At 41.6% G+C, this 19,672-nt stretch overlaps 1 protein-coding gene across 3 annotated transcripts in view; it reads left to right on the top strand.

Moving 5' to 3' along the window:
* Positions 1–19,672, top strand: part of arhgap32b (Rho GTPase activating protein 32b) — a 112,471-nt gene that overhangs the window by 43,389 nt on the left and 49,410 nt on the right. For all 3 annotated transcript variants that reach the window (XM_054625649.1, XM_054625650.1, XM_054625648.1), the window contains exons 3-5: positions 3,658–3,763; positions 9,078–9,172; positions 9,556–9,640. In XM_054625649.1, coding sequence (XP_054481624.1) covers positions 3,658–3,763; positions 9,078–9,172; positions 9,556–9,640 — 286 coding nt within the window. The remainder of the gene's footprint in view (positions 1–3,657; positions 3,764–9,077; positions 9,173–9,555; positions 9,641–19,672) is intronic.

Below are 19,672 nucleotides of genomic sequence, written 5' to 3'. Positions count from 1 at the left end.
CTTTGCTGCTCTGTACTGCTCTCATACGGCGGTTACATTCTATAACGTCATCCCAATGAACGCCGTTGTTGAGGGGTTGTAGCACCCATCCTCCAGTTCCCCCTCAGGTTAACTCTGTCAGCACTGCTGCTGTTATTTGCACTGTTAGCATCCTTAGCTGCTAACCATGGACTCAGCAATCACCACATTGAGATCCATTTGGAGGTACTTGATATGCTGTGACTTTTGTGTTGAGCACCTTTTACCCATCATTACCATTCTCCTAGTGCTTCGCTACTTCTCTGGTTACTGCTAATCTGTATCGTCCCAGATTGGACAAAGAAAAGGAAATTGATGCTTTGCCCAGAGCAAAGTGGCAGAATGTCCCTGCAGATAGCAGTTAATTTGAAGCCAGAGAACCACTTTACATAACTATAATAAATCACCCTATGGTTGAGTCCAAATGCTAAATATTCATCTCCGCCTATATAATAGTGAGTATAGGTGATGAATGCAACACCTTTTATTAAAGTAATGCGGTGCAGTTGGCCAGCAGTAAAACGAGTACCTGCAGCAGAGGTGTGGATTCAAATCTTACAGTTTTAAATCGTGATAATGAATGCGGCTGTAGATTATTGTGAATATGGGTGACTGGATCCATTCCAAACTGAGAGCAAAGCTAATGAGCCCACTGGAAAGTTTTTTTAAGCCAACATTGACGACTACAGGGATTAGTGTTGATACTCAAAAGATATTAAATGCAGTATAACCTAAAGAGTGAACAGAATATGTATACATTTTTACCTCCTAGTACATTCCTGTTGTGCTCTGTCTTTGCTCTCATTTATTTTCTCCCTGACCTCCTGTCGAGTCATTTCTAATCAAGGTTATGTTAATGACCTTTTGTGTCCCAAAGCGGTGAATGTCTGCTCCAGTTCTGAAGGATTTCAGTGATCTTTTTCAGCCTCACTGGCTTTAACAAGGTCCATTGGGAGTCAGTCTGTATATATACTGAGTGTGTGTTCATTACCTTTTTCGGGATTTGGTGCAGTGGGCAGGACTACAATAATAGGAATGATTGTATGGTATTTGTGAGCAGTATGTTGGCTTTTACTGGGCTTTGAGTTTATAATTGTGTTTACTGTCATCGTTAAATTGAGGATTAATTTGGTAAAAGTTTAGTGTCTGTCTTTTTGTAATTATATCAATAATGGTATTTTATTATACTACTTATTGTTTTGCCTTTTTGAGTTGTGCTTTACCAACATTCTTTCAACTTTTTCAATTTAAAATGTTGGAAGATAATAACAAAGGTAAAAGTTGGAGAAAGCTTTTTGTAACTGTAAGTACTGTTGTTAAAGTGTCTGGGCATTAGGGCATTCATGACAGCTGCGTTTTAGAAGTCATACTCCCAAATATTAGTGGACTCATCAATTAATCCTGCAGTGTATATATATATATATACTTTTTACCCAATAACAAAGAATAATTCCGTCCAAAAGCTCTCAAATACAACCAGTAAAGGGTAAACTAATGTTGGCGGGATAGACTGTATATAAGAAGTGGACGTAGTCGTTGTGATGTCGTCCATCGGTTTGCCTTGAGTTTACGTTCTTTGCCATCACCATCTTGGCTTTTTGCAACAAGTAAATAGAGGTGACTATATTTGGACTGGGGAGGAGTGACGTAGAGACGCTGTATATGTCTCTGGTAGTGGTAGGGACCTGTCAATCACAAGTCAGTCCACGTTCTAAAGCATACTCTGCTCATATCGTGGTCATAAGCAGCACATTTCCTCTGTTTAACATTCAGAGATTTTCCCTTCAGATGTTGGCTCCAACAAAACGTGTCACGATGAGAACACGATGGCTGTTGTTACGCCTCTAGTGGACGACGTACGCAGACCTTTGTCTGCGCTTAGCGTCTCCTTGGCCATCTGTGTGTGCGAGTGTAGACGTAATGGTTTTCTGGCCCTCTGATGTCTCCGTGCATTAAGCACCCTCTTACCCGGTGCCCGGCTGCAAGCCCGTGCCTAAAGCAGCCTCTGGAGGCTTCAGATAAGCCTTTTTGGTCTGATCCCCTCCTTGGGTTGTATTAGAAAGCAATTCAGTTGTCATTATTTAACAATACATATTTAATGTTTTTGTTGCTGTTGAATTTTGAGAATACCAGGGGGTCACAAAAGCTCATATGGACAGGCACAGCGCCATAGATTAGTCTACAGGGACTCACAGTGCTGACTAGTGGTTTTGATAGTCCCTACCCCTACTGGGTATACAGAATTACACTAAAGTGTTAAGCTGAGAAAAGTGTCATAATATGACTAAATGATGAGGTAAGATCAGTGAGCAGTAGAGGGAGAGGGAGTACAGAGAATTGCTTATTACTAAACTTTACTTCCCTGAATATTGACTGAGTCCCCGGCCCTTAAGTCCAATCACGTCAATGCAGAGATGTCGTCTTGCAGCTGCTATAGTGTGTTCCATCCTCCTTAAAAATCAGACATCTCTGCTCTTTCAAATACCTCTGTTTGTCTACTCAACTATATTGGACTCATGCAGATGTAGCTTCAGTACTGCATTCAGGAACCATGGTTCACAATCATCCTTGATTTTGTGTGTGTGTGTGTGTGTGTGTGTGTGTGTGTGTGTGTGTGTGTGCGTGTGTGTGTGTGTGCGTGCGTGTGTGTGTGCATCACCAGTCAAATTTGTGAAACTGGTGCTATGCAAATCCGTTTCATTTCCATCCCCATTCCTCGCTCCTCTCAGCCTCTCTGGAAATAGTGGCAGTCTTTGAAGGCGATGAGAGGTCTGCGTAGAGAGACGTCTCATCCACTTCAAGTTCTTCTATGGAGGCAGATGCTAACTCAATTATACCTTCATCAGATCTTCTAATGTCCTGTTTGGTTTTCATTTCCTTTGTTGGGTCTCTACACGCCGACCACACTATGTTCAAAATTTCCTGCAGCCTCCGGTCACACTACACTTGTCCCCCTACAGAATCTACAACTCTTGTGTTTAACTCCAAAAAGGTGGTTGGACCTTTCCTCATTGGGCAGATTTTTAGGTTCACACAGGCTGCAACCGACCATTATATTTATTAGTAATCGATTCATCATTTGTCTAAAAGGTGTCCAAACAATAGTGACAAATGCCCTTACACAGCTTACTGAAGCCCAACATGATTTCTCTAGATTACTTATTTCGTCTGACTGGCAGTCTGAATTCCTAAGAAATTTAATTCACAATAATAACAATTCAGAGAAAAGCAGCAAATCCTCTCATTTGAGAAGTTGGAAATCTTGAAAAAATGCAGGATCATTTCCTCTCTATGGACTACTCATCAAAGCTCCACTTCACAGGCTTATAACACCATATCCAACTTAGCTTAGACGTCAATCTAAGTAGAGCTGAACAATTCTTTGATAAGTCGTTTGAAAGAAAATAAATCTTTTACTACTTTTATCATCAATAATTAGTTTTAGTCATTATATATAAAGCAAGTGATATCGCTTGAGTTTTGGACAGATGTTTGGGAAATCAAGCAATTTCAGGACAACACTATGAGGTCAGGGAAATAGTCGTGGTCACTTTTTTCTCCATTTTTAACAGGTTCTAGACTGAACGTTTAATGGATCAATCAGTGAAATACTCATTCATGTGTGTGTTTCGACTGTAGGGGCCTGAGGCCTGGACGTCACCTGGAGGACGACGACATTGTGCCTGAACTGGCGAACATCCATCCCAGAGAGAGACCCGACTGGGAGGAGACCATCAGTGCCATGGTGAGACACACACACACTCACACGCACAGTCTCTTTTTTGCATATACACAAACATTGGCACATGTGAGACATTTGCTGTTTTGAATACATACAGTGCATTCATTCACTTCGAATAAATGAGTGTAAACTGTCAACTCATCTGTAGTAGTTATTTGTATAAAAACAAACAACTCAAATGATTAGAAAACATATTTGATTTGATTGAATAAAATCTTGGCATAACTAGTTTTAATTATGTATTGTAAGATGCTTGGAGCTAGTGTTGGTAGGATAAACGGATCATAATTCCCCATTTAATATGTTAAATTACATTACATTACATTACAGTCATTTAGCAGACGCTTTTATCCAAAGCGACTTACAGGAAGTGTATTCAACATAGGTATTCAAGAGAACTACTAGTCACCAGAAGTCATAAGTGCATCTCCTTTCTTAAACAAGCATCTAAAAGCATAAACCAGAGCAAAAGTATAGTGCAGAGGCAGATTACTACGAAAACAATAATTGCAACAGACTAATACGAATATAATAAGTGCTACAAACTACTATGAATAGGATAAGTGCAGTAAACGAATACGAATTCAATAAGTGCAGCGAACTGATACGAATACAGTAAGTGCAACAACTAATACGAGTGCAATAAGTGCTACGAGGAAATTAAATATTAAGGTTTGGTGGATTTTGGGCTTTGCATTTGTAAAATTCTCTTACACTGAAGAACTTCCATGCTGACGACGTGTGGCTGTGTGTGTGGCTGTGTATGACCTGCTGTGTGGTGAAGTAAAACCATCATGCCTTTGCGACCCGCACATTTTTTTTAAATATGTGACTGACAGCCGATTGATGGGTGCATCTCTAGTCTTTGTGTGGATGACCCGCCCTCTTCATCCCAGATGTTTGTATTTTTGCCGTTTGGAACCAGCCGCAAGATAGAAACGTCATCAAATCCACACCACTGAATCGTTGCATAGACTTTGTACCAGGGAGCTGGCGGGGTAAAGTCTGTTTAATGTCCGGTGCGACAGATTTTGGCATGTGCGTCCTCCCACACAGCTCCTCCCTGTGATGTCTAGATAAGTTCAGGGCTGCAGTGCACGTGTGAAAGGAGCTTTGGGCGTCTAGATCCAGCGATAACACCTCATTGACCTGTTTGCTGCCTGTCCTGTTGTTATCAGCGTCTGTTTTCAACCCGGCGGATTGATTGGTTGTGTACCTCTCTGTAATCCGAACTGTGTCTCCTCCACTATCACACATTGGTGATGAATGGAGGCTCTATAGCTTCCCCAGCCCTTTGAACTTTTTGATTTCTTTTAGCTCATCTACCTCTTCTTCATACCCCCGTGTCATCTGTTTATTTTAGCCTGTTTCTCCACGGTTGGATCCCATTCACCAGACCAGCATCATTCATTATTTCCTTCCCTCCCGTCTTTGGTTAGGGTTTCGCTTCTTCAGCATCGACAAGCACATTGAAAAATGAGGCCGTCTCCATGGTAACATGCCGAGCCACCCATGGTCGACGCGTGGTTGGAGCCCTATCGCGAGTGCTCACTTCGATCGGGCAACAGAGAGAGAGAGAGAGAGAGAAACAACAATCTGGGCAGGCTAATTAATATTGATCACAGGAGGCGGGGCTTTTGATACCGCAAGTCTGCTATTCTTTGTTCAATATTTGATACGAGAGGGACTCTGTAGCGGAGCGGCTTGCATTATGCATGTCTCCCGTGGTTCGAGGAGGTGATGAGAAGCGGCAAGCAACTTAGTGTAAGCTGTCACACCGACGCCCTGTTGCCCTGTGTGGGATAGATCGTATTCTGTTTGGACTGTAGAGCAGAGAATTAAATGAACAAAACACTCCAGAATCCCTGCGACACAATGATAAAGGGAACAGTAAAATCTTTTACAGTGATTATAGATTTGCCACGACACGGAGAGTTAAGATCAGGGACTAGATATAGGCGTGAACAAGTTGAAAAGCTTTCCATTGATTTAAATCATCTGAGTCACACAGTCAAGAAATATAATATGCCTGTGGCTGTTTTTTTGTCACACACACAGACACGTACGCACACAGACACATTTTACTGGTAGAAAGCATTTAAGTAGCTCAAACTGAATATTTCATATAGTTGTGAAGCTATGGCAGTTCTATAGCTCTATTTTAAGGCTGTTCTATTTATCATTGATTCATTTGCAGATTTATGTTTTTGATTAATCTGTTGAAATAATAAGTGAATAATGCTTGAGCAATGAGGTCGCCACATTCCACCAGCTCTCTTAGCTTTTTTTAAAGTTTAATTAAACTCACAACTCGCGGAGAAAGGAAATATTCTCCTATTCATATTCTGAATTAAAGCTCCTCTCTTTCACCACACTAACACGGGTTTAACTTGTTCATTCATCTGAAAACAGAATTCATGTCAAATTTGACAGGAACAACATAAAGCTTATCAAAACCATCTTGGTTCATCTTCCCTCTGTTCTAACAATCAGCAACTCTAGTTTTGACAAAATGAATCCTTGATTCACCAAAGTAGATGTGAAAATATGCCGGCTCTACCTGCTGTTTTTCACCCGCTGTGCACTTTGTTTTAGCGCTGGGCCAGCTGCCCACTAGGCGGTGGCTCTCAATCGTTCTTCCAAGAGAGAAAATAGCAAAATAAAATAACAAAAATACATAAATATAAATAACCAGCCGGCAATGCACTCAGCCAATCGCTGATACCCATATTATTCGTCAAGTTGCCCAGCCCTGCAACACAGTTTACCAGAGTCCAAGAGGATGTTTTCAAATGTCTTGTTTTGCCTGGCCAGTTGTCCAATACCCAAAGATATTGAGTATATCATAAAAATAAATAGGTCTGCTTCCTATTTGATTATTCTACTTGTTGTTTTTTTATGCTCATGAATGACTTATTTCCAAGAAACGTTTAAGCACATCTCTGGTAAACACAAGATTTAAAGTAGTGCTTTTGTGTGATTCTTTGTGGAGAAACTACAGATCTGTCGATTTAATAAACTGATCGATCAGCCTTCAACGTCGTAAGAGTGTTAGTCGACTAAAAACTTATTTTTTCGAGGACAGCCCCAAACCATTAAACAGAAAGAGGCAGGAAATCCACTCAAATGAGAAGCTGGAACCAGAGAATGGTTTCTATCTCTTATTGAATGTATACTTAAAAGATTAACTGCATATCAAAATAGTTGTTTTTCTGTCGATGGACTAAACTACCTCTGTGTCTAACCAGCTGCCCTCCCGGGGCAGACGCCTCTGTCAGCTTTGTCCAGTTAACACCTCGGATAGACTCGGTGTGGACGTTCCATGACCTCATCTGCATACCACCTTTACTGTCACTGACCATCTGGCTGTGGAGTCACAGGCTGAATCCAGGAAACGTTCACTACTCTGCTCCATCTTGTTTCCTTTTTGCATTATCCATCTTGACTTGATCATGTTCACACTGACCTCACTTGGCCAGCAGCCTCTTTGGTGCATTTGTCTTGGAGATCCATTTTGCTTTTTCTTTCAATTACGCTCTCATAGATCTGTTTGTAAATCAATCTTTTCCTTACTACCTTACCTTAACTTGTTTTGCCTCCTGGGTGTCCTCTAACAACCTGCTGTCAGATCACTGAAATGAAAATCCCACAATGAATTTATCCACTGATAAAATCTGCCTGCTCCAAAATAGATTCCCCAGGCTCTGCTACATTAGATTCTGACTCTAATTTAAGCTTAATGAAACAAATTGCGTGTGTGCTTTGTGTGTGCTTTACCAAAGTAGAGTGGCTGACTGTTCATGAGCCCATGTATGGAGTAAATGCTGTGGCCAAACACTGAAACATATGAGCAGGATTTTAGTCTGCGTAGTATTGACCAATCATGTTGAAGCGTCTTTGGTTGCATGCAGACACGTGGAGGGCCAAAGAGGCTGAATTTAATGGCAGAAATACAATCTGGGAACCCGTCAGCTAGAGGATTCAGATGTTTATTAGCTAAGAAATGAACTGTTAACTGAGTGTAAACTGTTTACTTGTGTTGTCTCTGAATTCCATTCTTGCTTCTTAAGCGGCTAATCACACCGTAAACGACGGCCGACGCACGGAAGAGGAAGTCTTGGCCTGGATATTTGTTATCCCGATTCCTACTGGCTACACCAGATCCCCAGAAATATTGTCTGTTATCACCACAGGCTAAATCGTCTTCAGACCGATACCTCATGGGTTCACAGATTGGAGCGGGTTTGGCCTCTTCAATGCAATCGAGTGCATATGCGGTTATTAAAATAATTCCCTCAAATTTGATCGGCAAAAAGTCCTCTTCGAAGTTTTACCCACATCTCCTCCACAGGTCTGGCGTTGGAGGGGGGTGTTTAGTGTACATATGAATTACGATTCAGAAAGTCCAGTTGGAGATCCTTCAGTTTCAAGGATTATTGGACACAAAAACACTCCACATAGGTTTACTATATCATGAGGAACTGTTTGACAACTCTAGGAAGTATTCATGGAAGCAGTTATTTAGTTTTTGGGGCAAGGGTCATGAGGTAAACGGTAGAACAGCAGTGTTTACGTTACAAAATAGTCCACACAAGCTGGTCTTACCAAGCTAACCGAGCTAACAGTCAAGGCACTTTTAATATGACGTACAGCGTAACTAATCTCACCACATCACAGTCATCAGAAACCTTTTTAAAAGAAGAGAGAAGACAGGGATTTAATGTAACACCCTTTCAAAGACCGAAATACAAGTAAACAATTGACACAGGTATACAGGATATCAATTTTATTTTTGCTCTCATCAATATTTAACTCGCACTAGCAGGCGATGGGTCAGCTCATCAAGCATCACTGTGTTTAATATAATTTAATATAATAGTGGGATGCACTATAGCTTTGGCTACAGAACTCTCAGAATAAATTAGAAGTCAAACAGCTTAAACAATTTACCACTTGACCCAAGCAACCTGGCGCTTCACTCAGCCTCTTGATTATTACATTTGTAAACTACTCTGTCACGAATTTCATTTGTTCTCTTGCTGGCTTGTTCTGTATAAGGTTGGTGTTGATTTAAATCAGGTAAACTGTACTTTACAACTTCACCATCTCATGTGTTCAGCTCACCATCCAGCTCACAGCCCTTTCTCCTAACTCAAAGACCAGGAAATACATTTCATCTACTTGATGCTTACATCCAAAGGACTTGACTTTTTTAAATATATCTACAGAGTTTGTCCATCAACACAACAAACGGCAGAGATGTGGTATTTGTATGCACCAGCTGGATCGCTCACGTTCCTGTGTTTGTGTGTTTTAGGCGAGGAGTGCAGAGATCCCCGAGCTGAGGGCGGAGCCCCTCATGCGCTCGTGCAGCAGCAGCACGGCCAGCATGAAGGTCAAGAATGTCAAGAAGTAAGCCCACACACACACACACACACACACACACACACACACACACACACACACACACACACACACACACACACACACACACACACACACACACACACACACACACACACACACACACACACACACACACACACCTGCCTCACCCTGTCTCCCTCCGCCTCTCTAACATCCCTTCGTTCATTTCTTAGCATCGCTCTCTACTGGCTGTTCATCGCCTCTGTTTCCATTCCCCGAGTCTATTTCTGTGTCTTCCTCCTCCTTTTCTCTGTTTGCACTGCATCCTCCTTCTAATACATAGTCATACACACACTTCTGAGGTGTTATCATGAGCAGAGGATGAGGTGCTAACCAAACTGTGTGTGTTTGTGTGTCATGTTTTTCAGACTTTGCTTCACCAAAGGCCACTTCCCGAAACTGGCAGAGTGCGCTCACTTCCACTACGAAAACGTGGACTTTGGCACAATTCAGGTAAAGACCTTGACACTTTTCTTCCTCAATTACGTGTCATCATATCTGTGATGATGGACAGAACGCATCTCAATGTGTTTGCTTCACCGAATTTTTTTTTTTTTCATTTCGGTGGAAGCTGGCTGTATGAAATAAGTAGACAACACCGTGGATGTCAATCATGGCGTAGACGAAGCTTTGAACCTCGCTGCTTTTTCAAAGACATATGTTCTCTTTAGTTTTTCCCCTGCAGTGCTGGTTTGAGGAATTGGAAAGATTATGCTCACAAAGACAGAAGTATGACCTGCATGCCTCTTCAAATTGACGTCAAGCAGACTTCCTCCTTTTCGCTGTTGATATCTTGAGGATGATTGATGATTTGCATTTGTTTGATATCTTCTCAAACGCCCAATGGGCTCTCCAGCATGACCTCATTCATTCCAGCTCAGCACACCTCAGCTGACTGAGGGTTCTGTGTGTAGGATTGGTTACTTGCTGGTCTACGTACTGCCTTTCTTACTTTAAATCAGGAAAGTAGCTGATTTAGTCCTCTTTTGATTCATATTAATGTTAAAGTTCAGAAAACTTTCACTCTTTCTCCTTTGCTGACTAACTATCTAAACTTGTTTTACTTTCATCTTTGGTAAACTACATTAAATTGTATCACATTGTGAGACATTCCCAATACATATTTTCATATAATATGAAACAAAATATATAATATATATATAATATGAAACAAAAACGCAAAATACAAAATATAAGCAATAGTAGAAGGGACGTACTGATGACAGCATGACTAGGAAGATGATCAATGCATTGTAAGATAATAGAGTGCTGCAGGGATGATGTATTTTTGGAAGGAAGTTAGCATTGCACTGGTTCAGCACTTTTATGATTTTTGAAGCATTCAAATTGTAATCCCCAGATGTGAAAAGCTAACGTTGGGCTATAAACGAGCTACAATATGATCACATGACTTCACGTCACCACCACTAAACTAAAGACTGACTAGTGTTCTAGTGAAGACAAGTAGTCATCTCAAATAGCCACTTATTATCATCCGAGGTTTATCTACTGATATATTTTATATTATGAAACAAAACGTTAAAATCTCTTAATCTTAGACCACAGACCTTTTTTCAGGCATCCAACCAAAAGCCAATTCCAAAAACACGTTGACTTTGAGACAAAAGATGCAGAAGTGCAAAACTGCTGACTCATATGTGGTTCTAGGACTCGTTCCTGCAGCACTCTATGCTAAAGACTACATTCATACTACAGGCTTATCAGTCAGATAAGCCACGTCCGGCTGAAAATAGGTGTTCTGGGTCCGGATCAAACTAAATCACAGTTTGGTTTGTATTATGTGTGAAAACGTTTTGTATTTGTGGACGGTTTGGACTTCCGGAACAATAACAGGAAGTTCTGGCATGCTTAGAGGCGGTAAAGGAACAATAACTCAGAATAAAATGAGCTGCACATGGAAAGAGGAGAAGACCTAATCATTTGGTCAGAAGTGAGGCACATGTTAGTCTACAAACCAATCAGTTTTAAGTACAGGGACTCGCTCTCTTAGGTTATGAGGACCGGACGCAGGTACGTCATAAACGTTCTTTAGTGCGCTTGTATAATTGCCATGTGAAACCAACTAACCGGATCAAATGTATGCAATGTAAAAAAAACCTGAACCTTGGATTAAACTGTCAGATGTGGCTCTTTATTGAGAAGGAACTTGGATAAAAGCAATTTGAATGTCTTAAAAAGTTGATAAAAGTTGTTTCTAGTTCATACTGAGATTTTATTTTTTTTATTCATTAAGTTAATTTGCTATATCACAAGTAGAACTATCCGCTTTCAGCTTTGGAGTGAGTCTTCAAATACTTTTTATAGGGCAAGTTTGTGTTTCAACCTCGGAGGTGTAAGAAGCAGGCATTTAGGTGGGTCTGATGAAATACACTACTGAGGTGTATTTTGGGAAATGTAGGAGGTACAGTAGCTATGCTCGAGACTAAAAGTCAGGATATCTCAGCCTTGGTTTCTCTGATTTTATTCATTATGTTTTGTCGCTGCTTGTGATTAACATAATGTTCTGAAAGTGCAATACTTAGTTGCTGGAATACTTCCTTAATGATTTAGGATTCACAGTGCTGTCGACTGTGCTCTATTTGCATAAAGAGTGTAAAGATGGAATAGTTTAGCAGTTCTAAATCAGTTTTTATCTTTCACTCCTTTACACCAATCGAGCAGTTCTGGCCTCTCATCATAAAGATGCACCTTTTTCTCTCAGACAACTTTGTCATAATGTGAAGAAACCAGCAGGGGTCAGCAGTCTGCTGTAGTTATTGCACACTGCTGTCGGGAGGCCAGGGAGAGAGTTTGCTAAAACGCTTACTACACTATCTACTTCAGCTGCAGGTTATTTGTTGATGTTACTCAGGTTACGCCACAGAAACCATCTATTCATTCAACACATGCATAATGGAAAGTCCTCAGCTGAAAGGGGATCGTCTGCAGTCAGTACATTGGTTCTGCTTTTTGTTGTGCCAGCTGTGTGTGTGTGCTGGCTGGTCATACTGGTGCAGAGCAGCACGACCGTCTTACCCTTCGTGGTTTCTCATAACGCTTCTCATGTCGCCCTGTTTTTTTGTACCCCTGTCCATGGTTTTTAGAATTCAGCAGCACGGCTCCTGCCTCTTCTCTTGAGTGAACAGTGACTGAGTGAAAAACTCACGTCTTCTTTGCTTTAGGGACTAATTGTTTTATTTATTTTTTCTGGGTGTCAATTTGTATATTTTATGTGTGATCTTGCAGCAGCCAAACATTTTTCCCAATTTATGAATTAGTCACAACTGTATTCTTTTTAATTGGCCTATGACAAGTTTCCATTCATCATGGTGGTTGTTTGACTGAGGGGTCAAATGGAATTATCCCCTGAATAACTACTTGTAGTGCTGCCAACTGTCCTCTGTTATAGCAGTTATCGTTAAAATTGTCTCTCTTAGGTTCCCCTGGTGAAGTTTAGAAATATGTTTTTGGTTAAAACTCCACCAGTAGTTGTTCTTCAAGCCTTACAGATTGTGTGTGCAGTATAATGGACCGAGTCAGGGCTCAGCTTGGCATTGGGCCTTCTGCTTGGAGACATATTCTTTCATTTCCATAATAAAAAGCCTTGCCAAAGGAGAGTTTGAGTCAGGCAAGGTTTTGTTGTGGAAACATTAGGATGACATAGTCAGAGAAGGCCAAAGAGGAGGGTGCCTGCATTCAGAGCAGCACTTGCGTGGCAGTCTTTTTTTTATTTTATGATACTGGTATTTCAGGCTTTCAGTTGTTTTGGCAAACTGGGTTGTTTTTGTTCAGCTGTTTATTCAGTGACACAAAGTGGATTCTTTCCTCAATTTATGAATTGGTTATTCAAGTGTTGCAAATCTTCTGATTGCTGGTGAGGTACATTTGTTAGATTTTAATGTTTTCATGTCACATGCTTCATTAAGTCATGATCTATTTGCTAAATCTGTCTCGGCTGGATTTGGCTTTTATTGCTGCGCCCACTTAAAACGTAATAATTGATCTGGACCCTAAACCAGATTCGAATATATACAAAGTTTTGGATGGGTTGCCATGACATTTTGTACAGATATTCATGGTCCCCAGAGGCTGAGGCCTACCGTCTTTGGTGATCCCCTCCCTTTTCATCCAGCGCGGGTATCGGGTAAAAAAAATCATTTGACAAATACTTTGGTTTAAGACCAAATACCTGCTAAACTAATGATATTCTCATCAGTCTCAGCTGAACTTTGTGTTTAGTGCTAGTGAGTAACGAGTACATGTTAGCATTCTAAATTGGGGACATTATACCTGCTGTTAGCATTGTCATTTTGAGCATGTTAGCATTTATCTCAAGGCAGTACTGTTCCTAACTACACCCTAACAGACGCAGTCTCTCATTCGGGATTGCATACTAGCGCACCATTCATACTAAGGATGACCTATGTCGTAGGTCAAACTGCATAGTATGTGGATTTTGTGTGGGCGAGAAATGCCGTTTGTATACTAGATTACCAAAAATGTCAAGATATGTGGCGCAAGCTTACTGCACATTCTGAACTGCCCCACAATGCATTGTGTCTCTTCAGATAGAGATTGTGAGTCAGGCTAAAAGCTGTTTATATATGTCACTTTATTAAGTTAATGTTTTTTGGCGAAAAACTAACGATTTAGGAATTCCAACATTTGGTCAGTTTATCCAAATACTGTCTTGTTTTAGTTGATGTGAGGGAGCCGCTGGCATGAGATAGGCCTTGCTTAAGTTTACTTTAGTGTGTAGAGTCTGCTGGTGATATCATACCTTATCGTTTATTTAGTAGGCAGTATGCAGTACATACTGTATGAGAATGTAGGAGGCAGTACGTTTTGTTTGTGATTTTGAGCAGTCTTGTAATACTGGGGGGGAAAAAAGTACCTTCCCTGAACTCTGTTAACATGTCAGCCAGACGGATGCCTTCTGGAAGAGAGTTTAGAACCAGCAACTTCAGGTTGTCTGTACCTTTACATTACTTAGTGGCTCCAACATATACAGCTGGAATATACCTTTAAACCTTGCTTTGACATTAGATACACTCTGGGCTAAACCCTTATGCATTTCCATATCAAGTTTACATCCATCAGGAGGATTCCGGGCCTCTTGCATGAAAGCAATATAATGACAAAAGCTGATGGGCCTGTAGTTCCCATTCTCCAACTCCTCCACTATGGATATAGCCTCCTAAAAGAATAAAACAATGCACGTTGTTCCGTCAGACACAGTTGTTCAATCAGGCTGCCAGCACAGTGTAATAAATATTAAGCTTCTTTTTGCCTGTGGGGGATGACAAGCAGCTAGTAATATTAAAACTTTTTAATTCTCAAATCTTATGCAGTGTTTTGGAAACTCTGCCTTCTGTTGATGGATGTGACAGCGTTGTAGTCCAGTAGTCTTCACTCTTTGTTTTTACGTAAAATACATTTTCGAGATAATGGACCACAGCTGTGAAATCAACTCTAACTAGAGAGGCTGAATGCTTTGTGCCACATCCCTTAATTCTGACCATGACAGGACAGAGCAGGTCATCAACTAGGCACACCGTGGAACTGAGCAACCCCCCCACACTGCTACTAACACACTGTTTCTGGTGATCCCCTGCAACTAAATCCTGAGAGTAGTATTTACACACACCTCTCTGCACGTCACTGTTAATAAATAAAAAGAATGACTTTATTTTGTGTACCACATATCATGCTAAGATGCAGCCCAGAGTCCTTAGCAAAACAACAATACAACCGCAATACAACAAAACTTAACCAATGATACCATTGATTGAATTAAAAGCCAAATAAGAAAGATAGGTCTATCATTTATTAAAAAAATCCTAGTTTGAGCTGTTTTTGATTATTATTTTTGGGGGATCAGGGTCAGGATCAACTGCTTTGGACTGCATGTTTCATTAATGTGCTTTCTTGTTTATTTTTTTAATCATTCTCTGTATTATATAAAACGTGCCAAAGGGAAGGTATTTACAATATGATGGAACCGCTTCACTAAACAATATCACTGTTAAAGTAGCAGACATTAGAACATAAGCGAACTCATTGACCCTGTCCACATGCTGTTTATATTGAGTTGCAGCCGCACAGCCGCACAGCTTTTTGTTGAAAGGAGATGGCTGTTTGCCTCAATAAGCATGTGTATCTAATAAAGTAGCCACTTTCTTGAGAACTCCCTCCTGCCTCCTTTTAACAATTAGTATTTTACAGTATAAATACTATCTACCGTTATCCTCCAGACAACCGGACTGTCCGTGGCCTTTGCTCCACTTCATGTCTCTGTTGAATGGCCTCCAGCTTCCCTCTTCTTCACTCTGTTCCCCTCAGTCTACTCCCAGAACTACAGGCCAGTGACTACATGATCCAGTCTGCAGCCAGACACCAGGAAAACAACTTTATTGAGTCCAACATCGTTGTCCCCGCTGTGCCAGTCGGTCCTGTTCTTCCATATGGTTTATCTACAACCTAGCATTTGGTCCCGTCTCGTCACACATACACCGCACTGAGGCTCGATGCTCTTTCACATTTTACTAGTAATGGGAGGTTTGAAACCACGCAAGCTGGTGCTGCCCCAAAATTGCGGCACAGTGTTCAACTACTGTTACCAGGGGTTGTTAAAAGGGAACTCCTCTCAAAAATGTGTTTACCTTATAGCTAGCTCACCGTGATGTTTGAGCCTCACTGTGCAGAATGATGTATGTGCGGTACACACACAGCCTCTGTAGCTTCGTATCGCGCTACATTCTAAACCAGCCCACTTTTCAGCTGACCAATCATGTCCTAATGTACTCTGCTAATGTTAGCAGATTTTAACAGTTTTTACATAGAAATGTAACGTTTTACAAACATCCTTCCAACATCTCTGGCCCACAAGTATCACTATCACACATAATATAACCATGAGTAGCCTGCTGATGAGGGTATATATTTTGCAGTCTAATGTTAGTTGCAGCCCTTTTTATCAGCCATCATAGCTCTATCAAGCTTATGTCACTTTCCTGCCATTTGTTTTCAGGGCTTCCACTTTGGTAGTAAGGTCACAGCCAGACACATTTAATGGCTGTGTACGCAGGAAGTAGAATTCACAGAAGAAATTTATATAGTACAATTTTGAAGAATGTCACCATCATGCATACTGCAAGTTTAGCAGATATAGATTAATGAGAAACGTGGTGATAAGCAGCATCTTATGTCTGAGTGAGAAAAACAAAGACGGGGCAAAGCGGCGTGCACGGCCTCTGACAATAATCGGCGCGATCAATCAGAGTTTAACAGCTGTGAAGGAGTGCCCCCCTCTCTCATCTCGTCAACAGTTACAAAGGCTGAGGTTTTAGTGTGTAGGAGAATGAGAGCAGTAGGCCTAATGCATGTGTGCATGCGGCCACGCGTGTGATGAAGATTGACGCCCCTCTCAGCCCGTCCTCTAGACCAGCACACTGTGTGCCGCTGCACGGCTCATGTGTCTCAGCTGCTCCAACCTTCAGACTGGGACCTGACGTAAAACCGTTCTCTGCGCCCTTCCATCTATACCTCCCGCCACTCGCCTGCTTGCATCCGCCCTGCTAGCTGAGCATCGTGACACAATATGCTCCTGCTGCCCACTCACTCCTTTCAAGAGAGAGAGAGAGAGAGCCCATCCCATCCCCCCAGCGGGACCCAATCCATCAACTGCAGCGCTACACTGAGGACAGCACTTGGGCAGCACACACCCAGGAGGCAGGCGGCCCTTTAAAGACACAGGGTCGACTGACGGCAGGATCCAGAGAATGATCATCATCGACTTTGGATGAGTTGTAGTTGTAGAATTGTTGAGGTGCATATGTTAGTGTGGACAAAGCAAACTCAGAGTGGTGGCCTTTAAAGATATGATGTGAAAGCCCCTCTATCACACATTCAGAGGACCTCTTTCCACTCCCTGTGGGCAGAGGATGATGTAACGGTTGGACTCATTCTGCCCTTGTTAGAGGAAACAAAAGACCAGCCAGACTGCACACACACACACACACACACACACACACACACACACACACACACACACACACACACACACACACACACACACACACACACACACACACACACACACACACACTACCTCTCTCTCTTTCTCTGTGTCTCTCATGGCCGTTATTAAAGGACAACTCAAAAGGGTTGAAAATGTGCCTCAAAGACAGAATTCCAAATTCCACTCCAGGATGGAAAGCCAGCTCAATTTGTCATGACACTGTTAGTATGTTTAATCTATACTTTAAATCCAATTTAATTCTCTCATTTTTTCCATACTTCAATTTTCAAACATTCTTAGCTCAAGATTATGCCGCTGCCGTTTGAGATGAAGATTTTTGAATTGAATCCAGTAGACTGTAGAGAAATGAGATGAACTGGGCTGTTAGATTAACCTAGCATTAGGTTGTTTACATGCAAATCATTAAGAACAAGTAATGCTTACTGAAATCATATGCCTAAAAACTTAAAGCAATTACACGCAACTCTCTGTAACAGGTTGCTTATGAGTTTCGTATTGACTGTATTGAAGAAATGGACATAGCCATGCTGATGTCAGTCGGAGTTTGGTGATTTGGCCGTCGCCAATTTTGATTACGGCTGTCGCCATGTTCTTTTTTTCCGCAACAAATGAACAGAAGTTACTATATTTGGAATACGGAGGAGTGACGTAGACGGCTCTAGTAGCGGCAGCGACCTGTCAATCACAGTAAGCCCCGCCCTAAAGCATACCCTGCTTTATGGTCTAATTGACTCTAAATTGACCATAATTTACTAAATGAACTGGAATGTATTGGAGAAGACTTGAAACTAGAGATTGAGATAAACCAATGTTTACTGAGGGCATAAATCAAAAGAGAAGTAGGTACATTTTCTCATAGACTTCTATACAATCAGACTTCTTTTTGCAACCAGAGGAGTCGCCCCCTGATGGCCAGTAGAGAGAATGCTAGTTTTAGGACACTTCCGCTTCGGCTGAACTGGATGTCTGGCTCACCAAACACAATCGCGTTACTTTTAGCCTGACAAGATGGATTCTCATGAGATACCTGATCCTGGGTTTCTTGCATGATCTCGGGACATCGCAAGGTAAAATGACCACTGTTGTTTAGACACTCACAGGAAGACGGTCAGCATGAATGATCAAAACACAATGGAAGTTATGTTTCTTGTGCAGTGATTCCATTGGCCGGTGCACCAGTTTAAAACCCACATTTTGATGGGCCTCGCATGCTGGTGACTAATTAAAAGCAAATGTGATTTTTCACTCATCACTCGCTCACTTATACATACAAGTGATATTCATGTTCACCTTCACTAAACTGACATTCACCAGTCAGCAAGAAACATCACCGGCCCAAACTCCACTCACTGGTCTCCCATATACTCTCTCTTGTTGTGGCATTTGCAGCTCGACTAGACTGATTTATTTCACCCTTTCTACCTTCACACTTGACAAACTGTCCTCTCCCTCTCCTACCTGACCTGGGGGGCCTCCAGTGGAATGGGGGGAGGAAATGCCTGGGACGTGGGAACATTTCAAACTGCTGAGCTGGCTGCTGGAGTAACCGCTTCACTTCAGGAGAGCTGGAGGCATGTTTGGAACGCCTTACATCCCTTTTTCTGGCCTCTAGAAAAATGAAGCAGCGATAAGAAAAGAAGAAGCTGCAATATCCTCTTGACAACAAGATGCTTTTGGTGATTTCTGCATTCTGTTCGTGTTCTGTAAAACTGGAATGTTGAGGAACCTCAAACAGAACAGAGGTCATTTCGCCTCATGCATCATGCTCTGTGTTTGTAACACATTGGTTTGTGATCGTAATGGACTGCAGCTAGCAGTGAGGTGAGATAACAGCATTACCAGAGTGGCCTTAATTAGTTGGATGCAAATATTGACAATATACACTCTCCATGAAGGTGGAAATCGTTTTTTAGCCCCGTTCAGTGCCCTTTCACGTGAGGGTTACTCTTAGTTAGGTCACTTGTACTTCTGGGTGTGTGTGTGTAAAGACCATGTGAGTAGATCTACGCTACATAAACAACCTTTCTCATAATGGGATTTGTTTTGTGATATTGCTCCAAGTCTCCGTCTCCCTCACAGCAAACGCCCTCTGTGTTTATCCTATTGCAGTCCTCCAGTCCTTTACTTGATTCGCCCTGATAGCTTTAGTAAGATTTTTTTGAGTTAGCGCCTTCACACGTCCTTCTTTTAGCTCGGAAGTACTGCGGCAAAGCCCCACGGGCAGACCTGCACTCAAACCCCCTCCGGTTCTGCATTGTGACAGAAATACCAAAGCGTAGAAACGACGTCACGGGAAACCAGCCATTCTTTTTGGCTTCTTTTTTTCGCAACATTTTCTTGCAAACTTCAATTCTTTTCATAACCATCCTTCACCAAGGATGATGTCGTTTTTTCGTCTTACTTGCAAAGTGAGAGCTGTTTGTCATTCATGGGTTAAATAGAAA

Source organism: Anoplopoma fimbria, chromosome 24 (genome assembly GCF_027596085.1).
Source record: "Anoplopoma fimbria isolate UVic2021 breed Golden Eagle Sablefish chromosome 24, Afim_UVic_2022, whole genome shotgun sequence".
Classification (NCBI taxonomy): Eukaryota; Metazoa; Chordata; class Actinopteri; order Perciformes; family Anoplopomatidae; genus Anoplopoma; species Anoplopoma fimbria.
The sequence above is the reverse complement of the archived record's forward strand: the minus strand, read 5'-3'. Positions and strand labels throughout refer to the sequence as shown.